This window comes from Nannobrachium achirus (assembly GCF_963921795.1).
Source record: "Nannobrachium achirus genome assembly, chromosome: 8".
Taxonomy (NCBI): Eukaryota; Metazoa; Chordata; class Actinopteri; order Myctophiformes; family Myctophidae; genus Nannobrachium; species Nannobrachium achirus.
The window spans coordinates 11360848-11374386 of record NC_137817.1 but is presented as its reverse complement, the minus strand read 5'-3'; the positions used below and the strand labels follow the sequence as shown (position 1 = coordinate 11374386).

The 13539-nt window shown below is 44.3% G+C and overlaps 1 protein-coding gene across 1 annotated transcript in view; it reads right to left on the bottom strand.

Moving 5' to 3' along the window:
• The window catches only part of dnah10 (dynein axonemal heavy chain 10), a gene marked incomplete at both ends in the record, with an annotated part of 79265 nt that overhangs the window by 9996 nt on the left and 55730 nt on the right, over window positions 1-13539 (bottom strand). Inside the window, 13 exons of the mRNA XM_080731189.1 lie at window positions 1539-1670; window positions 2394-2565; window positions 3463-3558; window positions 4296-4505; window positions 5281-5481; window positions 6324-6507; window positions 7018-7172; window positions 7777-7931; window positions 8454-8558; window positions 9159-9432; window positions 10120-10349; window positions 12092-12371; window positions 13308-13455. Coding sequence (XP_080587315.1) covers window positions 1539-1670; window positions 2394-2565; window positions 3463-3558; window positions 4296-4505; window positions 5281-5481; window positions 6324-6507; window positions 7018-7172; window positions 7777-7931; window positions 8454-8558; window positions 9159-9432; window positions 10120-10349; window positions 12092-12371; window positions 13308-13455 — 2342 coding nt within the window. The remainder of the gene's footprint in view (window positions 1-1538; window positions 1671-2393; window positions 2566-3462; window positions 3559-4295; window positions 4506-5280; window positions 5482-6323; window positions 6508-7017; window positions 7173-7776; window positions 7932-8453; window positions 8559-9158; window positions 9433-10119; window positions 10350-12091; window positions 12372-13307; window positions 13456-13539) is intronic.

Sequence of the window (13539 nt, the reverse complement as noted above, 5' to 3'; positions counted from 1 at the left end):
GGTCATTTGGTCAGTTTAGCACATTTGGTCATTTTTTACATCTGGGGGTCCCCCAGGGACCTGGGGGTCCCTGGAGCTCCGGGGGTCCTTGGAGGTTGTAGTTTGGCAGGTAAGGAGTGTGTGTGCAAAATTTGGCATGGATCGGGGCAACGGTTGCGGAGATATGAGCAGGGCAAGAGTGTGACGTGGCAAATTCCTCCCGGACATTCTGACCGATTGAAAAACCAATGGTCATTTATCATTATCGCCGTCTGCTCCTCATGGGCAGGCTGCCTCTATCTCTCTCTCTCTCTCTCCCTCTCGCTCGCCCGCCCGCCCTCCCTCTCTCTCTCTCTCGCTCGCTCGCTCGCTCGCCCGCCCGTCCGCTCTCCCTCTCTCTCTCTCTCGCTCACTCGCTCGCTCATTTCAGTGTCAGTTTGCGACACGCACTGCATGTAAAGCCATGGGAATTAAGGAATGCACGCACGGTCAGCAATCAACCCATATGAACAAACACACTTGTTTGAAGTTCTTTATGAGGAGATGGAGTGGAGACAGTAGGAAGAGCCTTTTCAACTCTCCTAAAGTTGCATAACATGCGCACGGACGCACTGTCTGTCTGTCACCACTCGACAGTGAGTATTGGATTCATTGCTGGTCAGATCAGATGAATCTATCAACCTTTCCTTATGAAGCAAATGCTATTTTTCAATATTCTTAAGTCAAGACATGGTATTGTAGGCCTACTGTTGGCATGAAAGATGATGACAGAAAGACCTTGTTGTGAAAGCAGTGTGCCACATGCAGACAGCCTGCGCGATTAGTCCAATAATTAATTCCCTTATGCGAGATTGAAGCGTTTTTTTTTTCTTTCTTTCTTTTTAGCCTACTTTTTCATTCAATTCGTTTTCAGTCCCAACTATGCAGTGAGTAGGCCTAATAGACTACTTTAACTGTTGCTATTGGCTGTTTGTACACCTGCTTGTAATTTATGCATTAAAATGATTATGTCCGGTATTTTCTTCAGATGTCCGGTAAATTTTTATCATGCCGGTCACGGTGACCGGCTGTTAAAAATCCTAGCGCGACCACTGAGGCCTATGTAGTTTTTAAGCGAACATTTGTAACTCAAATTTTGCTTCTTGGGGGGTCCCTGGAACTCAATATTTTGAGATGGGGGTCCGTGGCCAAATGCATATAATTTTGGGGGTCCTTCACATGAAAACGATTGAGCACCACTGACATAGAAACAGGTTTTTCAAAAAACCTTAGAAGGATTTGAAATATTCAAAGACTTGCACAAATCTTCATGCTTTTTCAAAAGTAGCAGATCTACAAGCTCGCAGCGCGGCAATCGGAGCCTCGCTGTGAGCTTGTATATCTGCTATTTTTCAATAGTTAAAGCACAAAATAATGCGTTCCCAATCTAAAGGGGTTAAACCCCCTCCCCCCTATGAAGAACATTCATGGGGGGCCCGCAGTGAATCCTTGTACCCAGGGCCCAGAATTTGGTGCAACACCCCTGGATGTGCCCTGTGCGAGTGATTATGAAACCATACCAGTCTGTGGCTGCAGCTCCATCAGATGGCACCACATGTCTCTGGTTGCTTGTGTGTAGTATCCTATCTCAGCATTGCGGTGCAGGCCCATTACCTCCGGTGTGTTGGTCAAGGGAAGGGATTCGATCTCCCCTGTGCCACAGAAAGAAAGAAAAAGGCCACACAAAGTTAGGAGCGGATGAATGAATACCTGTCAGTGAATGTGGTAATATTATGCTTCAAAGGAAGGGGTGGCCGTAGCCTAGTGGGTAGAGGTAATCTGAAGGTCACCGGTGTCCAAGTGTCCCTGAGTATATGACACTGTGGCACTTAACCCCTAACTCATGGGTCTTCAATGTTTTCAGGCCAAGGACCCCTTAACTGAGAGAGAGATGAAGCAGGGACCCCCAGATTCCATATAGTTTCATCGTTTGACAATACAATCATCAGTGTATTTTGGATTCATGTCAATTTGTGTTATCAGATATTTAACCACTTGAACCGTCAATACTTAATAAACTTGACCTTTCACTAGTCTGTTCTTTCCCCCTCTATACGAAACCTCTTCGCCGAAAATAGCCGATCTACAAGCTCACAATGCCTCGCAGCGCGAGGCTTGAGCTTGTAGATCTGCTATTTTTGGCTAAAATTCTCAGAAAGGTTTCTATCACACAAAGATTTGGAGGGCCCCCTGTAGTAACTCTGAGGACCCCCTAGGGGTCCCGGAACACCTTGTTGAAGACCCCTGACCTAACTGTTCCCCTCGAGCGCTCCTCATAACCATCTGAGCAGCCATCAGCTAAGTAAAGCTATAAACAGAATTTATCCCCCCACAGGACTAATAAGGTAATCAAATAAAACGAAGTCTCAACTGACCAACGTATGTCTCCTTGAGTCCCGTGGGAGGGATCCTGTAGTCCACCTCTCTGTTGTGGAAGAAGTGAAAACGCTGGAAGGTGTCAAAGATGAAGTCGCCAAAATATTCATCCATGTAGACCGTCAGGATTCTGCGGTCAAAGCTGTCTATAGCTCTCCCTCCGTACATCACCTGGGGAAAGCAGACAAAACCCAGATATTGAACTCACAAAAGCAGCAAAGAATGAGCACGGAGGGGACGCCCGCTGGCCTACTGGTCTGGGAGCATACCACTTAGGCCAGGGGTTAGGGTTAGGCAACCCAAAATGTTGAAAGAGCCATATTGGACCAAAGAAACTAAAAACAAATCTGTCTGGAGCCGCAAAACATTATAAAAGCCTTATACTGTATCTCGTCGTTGTCGGGTAGAAACCTTGTATGTCCAAAACTTCGTTTTCTATTTATCATTTACAAAATGAACTAAACTAGTGAAAACAGCCGATCGAGGCGTTGTGTGCTTGTAGATCGGTTGTTTTCACTACTTTTGTCCGTCAGTCTTGTATGATGAAGCAGGGCTTTACTTTGTGAAAAAAAAACATACAAATTTGAAACTTGTCTTTCCCACCATTTCCTGTCAGTCTACTGTCCTACTAATAAAGCCATAAAAGCCCCCAAAAACAAATCAAAAAAAAAAAAAAAAGAATGACCGCGGAGGTCAGCGGATACCAGAGCAATTATATATTGTTTAAATCAGGGGTCTTCAACGTTTTCAGGCCGAGGACCCCTTAGTTGAGAGAAAGATGAAGCAGGGACCCCCACAGCCTTTTTCATAGATTCCATATAGTTTCATTGTTTGACAGCACAATCATGAGTGTATTTTGGATTCATGTCAATTTGTGTTTTCAGATATTTAACCACTTAAACTCTCAATACTTAATGAACTTGATCTTTCACTCTGCACTTAGTCTGCTCTTTTTCCCCCTCTACACCAAAGCTTTTAGCCAAAAATAGCCGATCTACAATTAGCTCTGCTATTTTTGGCTAAAGTTCTCCGAATATGGACGCTAGAATGTATTGTATTTAACCAAACCTCTCCAACGAGGTATTTCAGACTCTCCCAGGGTATCTTGTCGTCTCCTTGGCTGTGTGCTGTAGTCAGGTAGGTGTCCAGGATCTCCATACACACCTATAGAGAATAATTGTACATTGTCACCACACACAGAACAGTGACATACTGTACTGTATGTAAGACAGGCGACCGCATATTTCCCAGTGAACCTGTGCGCAAAGGTGGGGGCCGATGGGCAAGGAGGGTCGCGAGCTTATGAGAAACAACTAAAATAAGACCTTAAAACCTGGCGAAAACAGTTGCGTGCATTAGCGGAAGATGACGATAAAGGAAATCATTAAATGGAAAACATTAAATGAACTTCTGAAAAGCCTACACGTAGTACACAGTCTTAAAACATGGCAAAAACAGTTGCGTGCATTAGCGCAAGATTAGTTGAGGATAAAGGAAAACATTAAATTAACTTCTGAAAAGGCTTCTAAGCCTACACTATAGCCTACAAAAACTAGTGGAACCGCGATCTTGCCACACGTGAATAATTGTGGTTGTACTTGTAAACAATAACACAGACAATATAAATCCTTAGTCTAGCTAGTTGTGGGAAGAAAAGGTTATCATCATGGCCCCAAATAACTTTTAAATATCTTGCAATTGGCGACGAGTCTCTTACTAAATCGGCAAGAGTGCCTCTCATTCTCAATACATAAAGGCTAAGCAATATAACCTCTCCATCATCAGCAATAGTCAGTGGTGCGTGTTCCCCACACTCCCAAGCCCCCACCGTTGCGCTTAGGTTCACCAGGAAATACGCGGTCGCGTCAGACAGTAAAGTCAGTTCCAATACATTCCCTTACCAGGAAGTCTGACTCATTGAAGTCGTAGGGGACGTTCCAGCCGATCTTGCCGTACTTGCGCCTCTCTTGCACCACAGCATGGAAGAAGGCCAGCACATAGACCAGGCTACGGAAGGCAGGGTGAGGGCACGTCATGAGCCTTTCGTGGGGGATCTTTGTATACGTGGCTCTCATGTTCAGCTTCAGACCATTAGGAGGCTCTGTCACCACCTGTGCATTAAAATAAGAGCTAGAATGATGCCATTCTCAAAGACAAATATGCTTCCTGATTGTTATTTTTTCAGTGTTTAAGTAACATTATTGCAACCGAAGGTCGCAGTTTACTATGAGAAACGGCACAGCTTGTCCGTGTCCGTGTAGACGTGTACACATTTTTACAGTCTATGGGTTTGTCGCTCTGACATCATGCTCTGATGTCACTGTGATGTCAGGTGAACCACTCTTAACAGAATGGGTTTGCCACTCTGACATCACGCTCTGGCTTCACTGTGATGTGACGTCACACTAACAGAATCCCTTTTATGCCCCCCATATATGGAGTTCCCTGATGTCATCAATATTAAGCCCATATCTAACAGGACTTCATATGGGAGTGCCCATATATGGAGGCCACATCGGCAACATACCACACTAACAGAATCCATCTATGGCCAAGACAGCCCATGTGTGACTGGTTCTACAGACAGGGATCTCCTTGTATGGGCATAAAAGGGATTCTATGTATGATGTCAGATGTCATAGACGTCATAAGACTTTCACATAACAAATAACTGAGTAAGCATGTTTGGGCTCTCACAGCATATCTCCATATACAGTACATGGATCTCCATATATGGGTACCAGGGGTCTCCATATATGGGTAACTGGTCCGATATACATCACTGGCCTAGACATGGCGTGATCTCGCCCTTTAGGTAGGTAAGCTAGGTAAGGTAGGTAAGCTATCAACAAGTGAGTAATTTTGAGTAAGTTCCAACAGTGTGACCTTTAGAGACTTCTGCAGTATGCCGATGGGGAAGTCCTTGATGGGGTCGGTGGTGAGCCACAGGCGGAAGTCTGGGTGGGGTTTGGTGATCCTCTCCAGGGCCTTCTCCAGCTCCTTCAGCCACTTGGCCAGCAGGTGGCAGTTCTGCAGCATCAGCCACTGACCACGGGACACTGCCGTCTCCAGCAGCTGCAGCGCCACCTTGGATTAGGGATGGGACGATATGAAAATTTCATACGATGATTGTGACCAAAAGAAATCGCGATAATCAAAATCCATTAACCTGGGGCGGAACATTTGCCAAGAAATAGCAGATCTACAAGCTCACCTTGTAGATCGGCTATTTTTGGGCAAAGATATTTGATATAGAGTGGAAAAAAGACTATCAAGTATGTATATTATAAGTCCCTTTCACCAATTATAGAGGTACCGGATATGCAGCTCTGCAAATAAAAGGTGAATTGATCCCAGTGCATGACGGAGGACGATATCACGATAAATTAAATCTCCACGATACGATTATTGATTATCGACCGTCCCATCTAATACATACAATTCAGCAAACACAAAGTGGTGGCAATTCTCAAACAGAATGTTTAGCTCCATTCTCTCACAACACCTCTCACAAACATAGCCACCACGTCAAACAAGCGTGAAAATTTTGCACTGTCCACATTTTAAACATGCCACTCTTTGAACCGCATTTATTTCAATTTAACAAAGTTTCGCCTTTCGCCTCACGCAGAGCAGCCAGTCCTGAAGGACAGTGCTCATAAACTGGTCACCAGAGTATCAAGTTACAGAGGAGGGGGGAGGGGGAGGGGAGCTGAGCGGAGGAGGGAGAGAGAGAGAGAGAGAGAGAGAGAGAGAAAGACGGGGAAGGGCCCGGGGAGCTGAGCGTCCGTATACACCACGTCATCGCATCACCAATACCTTTCACAAAACTTTTTTTTTTTTCAAAAAAATTTTTTTTTCCAAAAAATTTTCTTTTTCAAAAAATTCTTCAAACTTCTAGTCTCTATACAAAGACAGTTCTCTGTTACCTTCTCTTGGCCTTGCCCCATAGCAAGGAACCTCAGTCTGTTGCCTCCGAAGGACGACCTCTCGGCCAGTTTCATGAGGTCACTGGCTGGGTCTGAGCCGGGACTCAGGATGAACACGATGGGGGAGTTGGGTGTGCTCTGCTCATAGATGGCCTCAAAGCTGATCTCTGGAGGCCGCACATATCTGAACATGCAGAACAAGCAGTTAACACGGATAGAAAAATTTATGTTACAGTGTGCTCAAAATTATTCAAAGCCCTCTCGACAAATGTGTTCATTAGTGTAGCCACTGTTCCTTTGACTTAGAACTTGTGAACTATGCTCAAAACTGTACTTTATGGAACATTCAGTGTCTTTGCAATTGTTTTATATCCTTTTCCTTTTTTGTGCAAAGCAATAATCTCTTCTCTGAATTTTGCTGACCATTTCTTAGACTTAGCCATGTTTCTAACTGCTCTAATCACAGTCAACAAGTCAACAAACTTCTAGTCAGGCCAGATTGCACATCTGATGCAACTATTTAAGCCCTTGATTAGTCGATTGCAGTTGATTACAAATGTTTTCAGGTGTAATTAAAAGTTGAATAATTGAAAGTGAAAGTGGTGTTGAAAGTGGCATTTTGCATTGAATTTGAAAAAAAAAAAAAAAAAAACGTTTTGGTTACTATGAACCTGAAGAACCAAACATGTCTCACTTCTCCCCCATGGTGACGGTGACATAGTCTGTGACGGCCATGTAGACTCTGTCCAGACGGAAGCAACGCAGCAACAACAGCTTCTGGAAGGCTGTCAGGTTGTCTCTGTACTTCATGGGGAAGGGAGCCTGTTCTGGCCGGTCCAGGTCAAACCACTAAAGGGCACAATGAAGCAACAGGTTAGTGCCATTCATGCCATTCAATAAAAGAAAATATCTAGTGCAGGGGTCTTCAACAGGGGGTCCGGGACCCCTAGGGGGTCCTCAGAGTTATTACAGGGGTTCGCCAAATTTTTGTGTGATAGGATAATTCTTTTAAAATTAACAACTTGAACCCTCGCATCCCAATCCTGAGCAGAACTTTAGCCAAAAACAGCAAATCTACAAGCTCTCAATGCCTCACGTTGTGAGGCGTTGAGAGATTGTGGATCGGCTATTTTTGGCAAATAGGTTTGTTGTAGAGGTAAAAAAAAGAGCAGACCAAATACAGAGTGAAAGGTCAAGTTTAGTAATTAAGTAATGACGATTTAAGTGGTTAAAAGTCTGAAAGAAAAACACATCAACACAAATCTAACAGACTAATGACAGTGCTGTCAAACAAGTTTATGAATCTATCTATGAAATCGATGAAAATCTGTATCAAACATTTATACAATATGGAGAGGGGGTCCCTGCTTCATGTCTCTATCAGGGGTCCTTGTCCTGAAAACGTTGAAGACCCCTGATCTAGTGCCATTTTCTTGTGAACGTGGCCACCTACAGCCATCCACTCGTTGGGATTGTTCTCCACGTCATCCGGCAGAGAGCCAAAGCGCTCGGGGAAGAGCACTGCTAGCTTCATGATGTCCTCCCAGCCCTGGTCTGGAAGCCACTCGCATGGCTTCTTATGCACGCTCTTCTCCAGAGACAGATTTCCTTAAACAGAAGAAGGAAGAAAATAAGGAGGTAATCATCCACATAGGAACGGCATGGCTCTAATGTAGATATCAGCCTTGTAGCCAGCCTGTGACTTTAATCATGTGTGATGTGTGACTCAAGGTTTCAATCCGAACACACTCCATTATAAAATGTAAGTGTAACACACGCACACACGTGTGCGTGTAATTATTATTATCTTTTATTTATGGAATTTCTTAGATGTGTTTGTTTCTTTGTTTGAAAATGTATAACATTCTCAAATGTCCTTATTATTTCTAAAAAAAAAACATTCTTGGGAACCGGTGATCTAGTCTATACAATACCAGTAAGACTCCCTAATTGGGAGATAAGCGACCGTCAGGTCGCATACACAAACTTTAGAAGGCAATGGTAGGCAATCAGGAGGGAATATGGGAAATGGGACAGATCCATGTTGATGACATGATTTTAGAGATACTGTGTACCGCTTTGCGTGATTTCAGGGCAAAAAATAATTCTATACTGTCAGTGTCATCTCACCTTTTAGGAAGAACTCCAGCTCATCCTGAGGTGCCCTTCCCTCCGGCTGCTCAATCTTTATGATCATATTGAAGGAGAAGAGGAGCTTGTGTCTCTCAAACAGACCTAAGGACAGAAAGAAACAGGCAGAGCAGAGCTTCAGCTGCCTACGGCCGTCTAAAATGCTGAAGCTAATGTACCTTTGCCCAGGGGTGTCGCACCAAATTCTGGGACCTGGGCAAAAGGATTCACTGGATTATTTTGTGCTTTAACTATTGAAAAAATAGCAGATATACAAGCTCGTGCCGCGCTGCGAGCTTGTACAGTAGATCTGCTATTTTTTTTAAATATTAAACATTTGTCCAAGTCTTTGAATATTTCAAATCCTTCAGAGGTTTTTTGAAAAACCTATGTTTCTATGTCAGTGGTGCTCAAACTTTTTCATTTGAAGGACCCCCAAAATGAGATGTGTTTGTCCACAGACCCCTGTCTCAAAAATATTTACTTCCAGGCAGGGACCCCCCAGAAGCAAAATTTGAGTTACAAATGTTCGCTTAAAAAATACATATATTCAAAGATTTGCACACATTTACACGACTTTTCAAAAATAGCAGATCTATATCTGCTATAATAATAACGGCCCCTCCACCTTGGGCCCTAGTAACTCAGTCCCACTTTTCACGCCCTTCTGACGCCCCCTGCCTTTGCCTTAACGCGTGGGTTCACCTGTGCAGCCGTAGTTGTAAACATTATGAGTCAGGGTGTCCATGATGTTCTTCAGTCTCTTGGGCAGGGTGGAATCGGGCAGAGACTTGCGCAGTGAGAAGTCAAACACCTCCAGGTAGGAGGCCAGGGAGTACTGGTACATGCTGTTCACCAGAGCCATCTCCGACAGCACAAAGAACAGGATGGCTCCGCGCTTGGCAGCGGGACGGTAGCCGTCTCTCAGCTTGTCGATGTCCGCAGAGGTCAGCTCCGCCAATTTGAGCTTCTCCGACACCTGAGGGCCGGGGCACGTTTTCAGAGTTTGAAGGAAGTTGTCCAGCTGGTTACCCTCTGCCCCAATTATGAACCGTGTGAATCAGGGGTGGCCACACTTTTTTTTACTTCACTTGAGAGCTACTTTTAAAATAACCAGCTCAACATGATCTACACAAAAAAAGACTTTACCTGAGGGGGGCTTTGGAATAGCAACACTGGCGTTACATATAAGACATTACAAACACACTTGGCATGGGAAATAGTGGGGAAGGAAAGTCTTCATCCCATTCTGTATAGAAGTGGTAGGTTTTCAGGTTCATTTGTAATGCTACTGACTCTTGAAAACAAAGCATTGCATTGTGGGTTTGCCTACTTTAGATGTCAATCAATCAAGACACATTAATTCAAGTGACTTTTTATATTTTTAATTATATATATATATATATATATATATATATATATATATATATATATATTTTTTTTTTTTTTTTTTTTATCTATTGGTAGATCACGGTCTACCTTTTGGGCACCCCTGGTGTGAATATTGTACATGAAGGCGATATGACTTCAACATTTAAAACGCTACTGTGCATGCTTCTATCGTCTGGAGCCAATCCAGAATTAGAGGTACTTCCGGTGCGCTTGTGAGCGACTTTCATTGAAATGAATTGACCCTTAATTTGCCCCAGCCCTAATGAAGCCTCACCTCGCTGGTCTTGGCCTTGGTCTCCTCCAGGGTGAGGACCAGCTCTGTGTTGTCCAGGATGTTGCCTGTGGAGCTGGCCAGCTCTCTGAGCAGCGAGTCCTCCAGGTCCGCCAGCAGCTTGCGGTTCTCGCTGGTCTCTCTGACCAGACGGACACACTGCTCCTCCAGCTCCTTCCTCTCAAAGCCCACGATCACACTCAGCAGCTGGTCCTCCAAGCCCTTCAGTGTCACTGTGACAAACACACGTTAAATAGGACATGGATCAGGGGTCCACTTGAAAATCTTGAAAGCTTTCGAAGACCACCCATCAAGTTTAAGAAGTATAGAGTGTTTAAATGGTTAATGGATTATTCCAGGGGTCTTCAACGTTTTCAGGCCAAGGACCCCTTAGTTGAGAGAGAGATGAAGCGGGGACCCCCACAACCTTTTCATAGATTCCATAGTTTCATTGTTTTCTTTTTTAAAGATTTGTTTTGGGGCTTTTATGCCTTTATTGATAGGACAGTAGACTGACAGGAAATGGCAGGAGAGATGGGGAGTGACACGCGTCACGCGGCAAAGGTTGTCCGGATCGGGAATCAAACCGGTGCCGCCGCCAGGCATCCATGCCTACAGTATGTGGCAACGCCTGGACCAGTAGGCCACAGGCCCCATAGTTTCATTGTTTGACAGCACAATCATTACTGTATTTTGGATTCATGTCATGTGTTTTCAGATATTTAATCACTTGAACAGTCAATACTTAATCAACTTGACCTTTCAGTCTGCTCTTTTTCCCCCTCTACACCAAACCTCTTTGCCAAAAATAGCCAATCTACAAACTTTGTAGCTTGTAGATTGGCTTGTAGATCGCTTGTAGATCGTCTATTTTTGGCTAAAGTTCCCAGAATATGGGCACTAGGGTTCAAGTGGTTAATATAAAAAAGAAAAAAAAGGTTTCTATCACTCAAAGATTTGGAGGACCCCCTGTAGTAACTCTGAGGACCCCCTAGGCCTAGGGGTCCCGGACCCCCAGTTGAAGACCCTTGGATTATTCGATTAATTTGCAGAGATAGACATTTGTTTGGCATGCTGAGGCCTAGGGCTGTCACAATTATTACATAATCGTCGTTTATTTTTCATAATCGTCATAATCGTCTCCATGTTGAAAAGTTATCATATATTTTGTTTAAAGTAAAAAATAGTGGAAATAGCTGATCTACAAGCTCACAACGCGTCGCGATGCGACGCGTTGTGAGCTTGTAGATCGGCTATTTCCACTATCAATGTTCTTTTTTAAAGCTATACTATGTAACTTTTTTAATAAAACAAATCTTAAAATTGTCCTAATTATTCAATCGCTAAAGTTTTAGAACACCCACTCTGTTCATTTCAGCTCCCAAAGCCTTTTCTTTATGTATGTGTTCTACTGAGCCCTGGTGGCCGTGACCGGGGCTGTTTTTCCCGGCAAAATTACGTCATATGCATCATTCTGTACACGTGTCTCCCTACCAGCCAATCAAAGCCCAGATCATACACTGCCGAGCTCTTCAGGAAGTACACTGCAGTGTTTACACTGGGCTAGGAGTTTAGCATGTAGCTCCCCAACCGAGGCTTGTAGAGGGACACGAAAGACCTCTATGGATAGGTCTCGGCGAGGCGAGGCGGACGCGGTGGTCTGAAAGCCCGGTCCGCGGCGAAAAACGGCCGAAAAAAGCAGACGCGACGGCGGTTTGCTATACCGCTACTGACCACTAGTTGAGCAACTTACACAGTATAGCTTTAAGTATAAAGTTGTCAAACATGTCAGTCATTTCTTTGTATATTTAGGTTATGTGTCATATCTGCCATGTGCAACTTCAAAGCCTAAAAGCCACACAGAAATGTAATTGTCGACGACAAAAACACAATTAAATCGTTAATCGCAATTATTTGAGCGACAATTAATCGTCATGTAAAATATCATATCGTGACAGCCCTAGAGGCCACTCACCAGTGTAGTTGATGACCATGGCTTTTCCAAACACAGAGGGGGAGTACTTGGGGTTGGCCAGCTTGGTGTTGAGGTAGAGTTTAAAGTTGGGGTCGTAGTCCACCTCCTTGTCTCCCAGCACTATGACCTGTCTGCCCTCTGCTCCTTTCACGTTCCTCTCCAGCACCGTGTCGATCACAGGGTCAATGTACTCGTCCACGTCTTGGAACAGGAAGGGGAAGCCATACTTGATGGCCATCTCCAGCTGCTTCAGGAAGTCCGGATCGCTGAAGGAGGAGATCTAGGGCACAAGGATGGGTATGCCAATCACAGATATAAAGAGCTAGATGCCTCGTTCGCCTCTGCAGTTCATTGGAGCGACGTGCAACAGTTGTAGTCCGGACATCCTGGAAAAACTAAGGGAACGCTGTCAGTCAAAGTGACTACTGGCCAATCACAGCGCGACTTTTCCGGGACTTATCCAAGGACTACAATTCAATTCAACAGAGCCAGTTCCGATGTTGCGCGGCTCAGCTGTCCTTACAGGCTGTGTACGTAAAGACGCGCCCCCACCTACCTCTGATTGGCCTAGCAACTTCCCTATGTGTGACGCACGTGGAAGCAATGCACACGTGATTCCCCCGTGAGCTTGTAAGATCTGCTATTTTTGGAAAGTCATGAAAATGTGTGCAAAGCTTTGAATATATATATTTTTTGATACGTATATTGTACAATTTGTAACTAAAATGTTGCTTCTGGTGGGTCCCTGACTCCCTGGAACTAAATATTTTGAGATGGGGGTCAGTGGCCAAATACATAACATTTTGGGGGTGACATGAAAAAGTTTGAACACCACTGACATAAATTAGAAACATAGGTTTAAAAAAAAAAAAAAAAAAAACCTTAGAAGGATTTGAAATATTCAAAGACTTGCACAAATTGTCCAGATTTTTCAAAAATAGCAGATCTACAAGCTTGCAGCGCGGCACTCAGTGCAGCGTGGTGAGCTTGTAGATCTGCTTATTTTTCAATAATTAAAGCACAAAATAACGTGTAATAATGCGTTCCCAGTCTAAATGGGTTAAACCCCCCTATGAAGAACATTCATGGGAGGGCCCGCAGTGAATCCTTGTACCCAGGGCCCAAAATCTGGTGCGACAGCCCTGAGGATGGGTATGCCGATCACTCCATTTTTAGAGACTACTAGCACTTCAGTCAGCTTCTTAGTTTCCTGTACCTTGAGGTTATTCTTCTCCTCCATTGTCTTGATCCAGTTGAGCGCTTGCTGTTGAGGGTCGATGCACAGGGGGAAACGGCTGGATCTGGTGGTGAGGATTCCATTCTGGACCGACAGCTCATCTGGAGGCAAGCCCTCTGATCCCCACCTGTCAAAACATTTAGTACGATAGAGTATACCGGTATGTCATATCTCTCCACACAGCCAAATGAATGTTCATTTGACTCTGTGA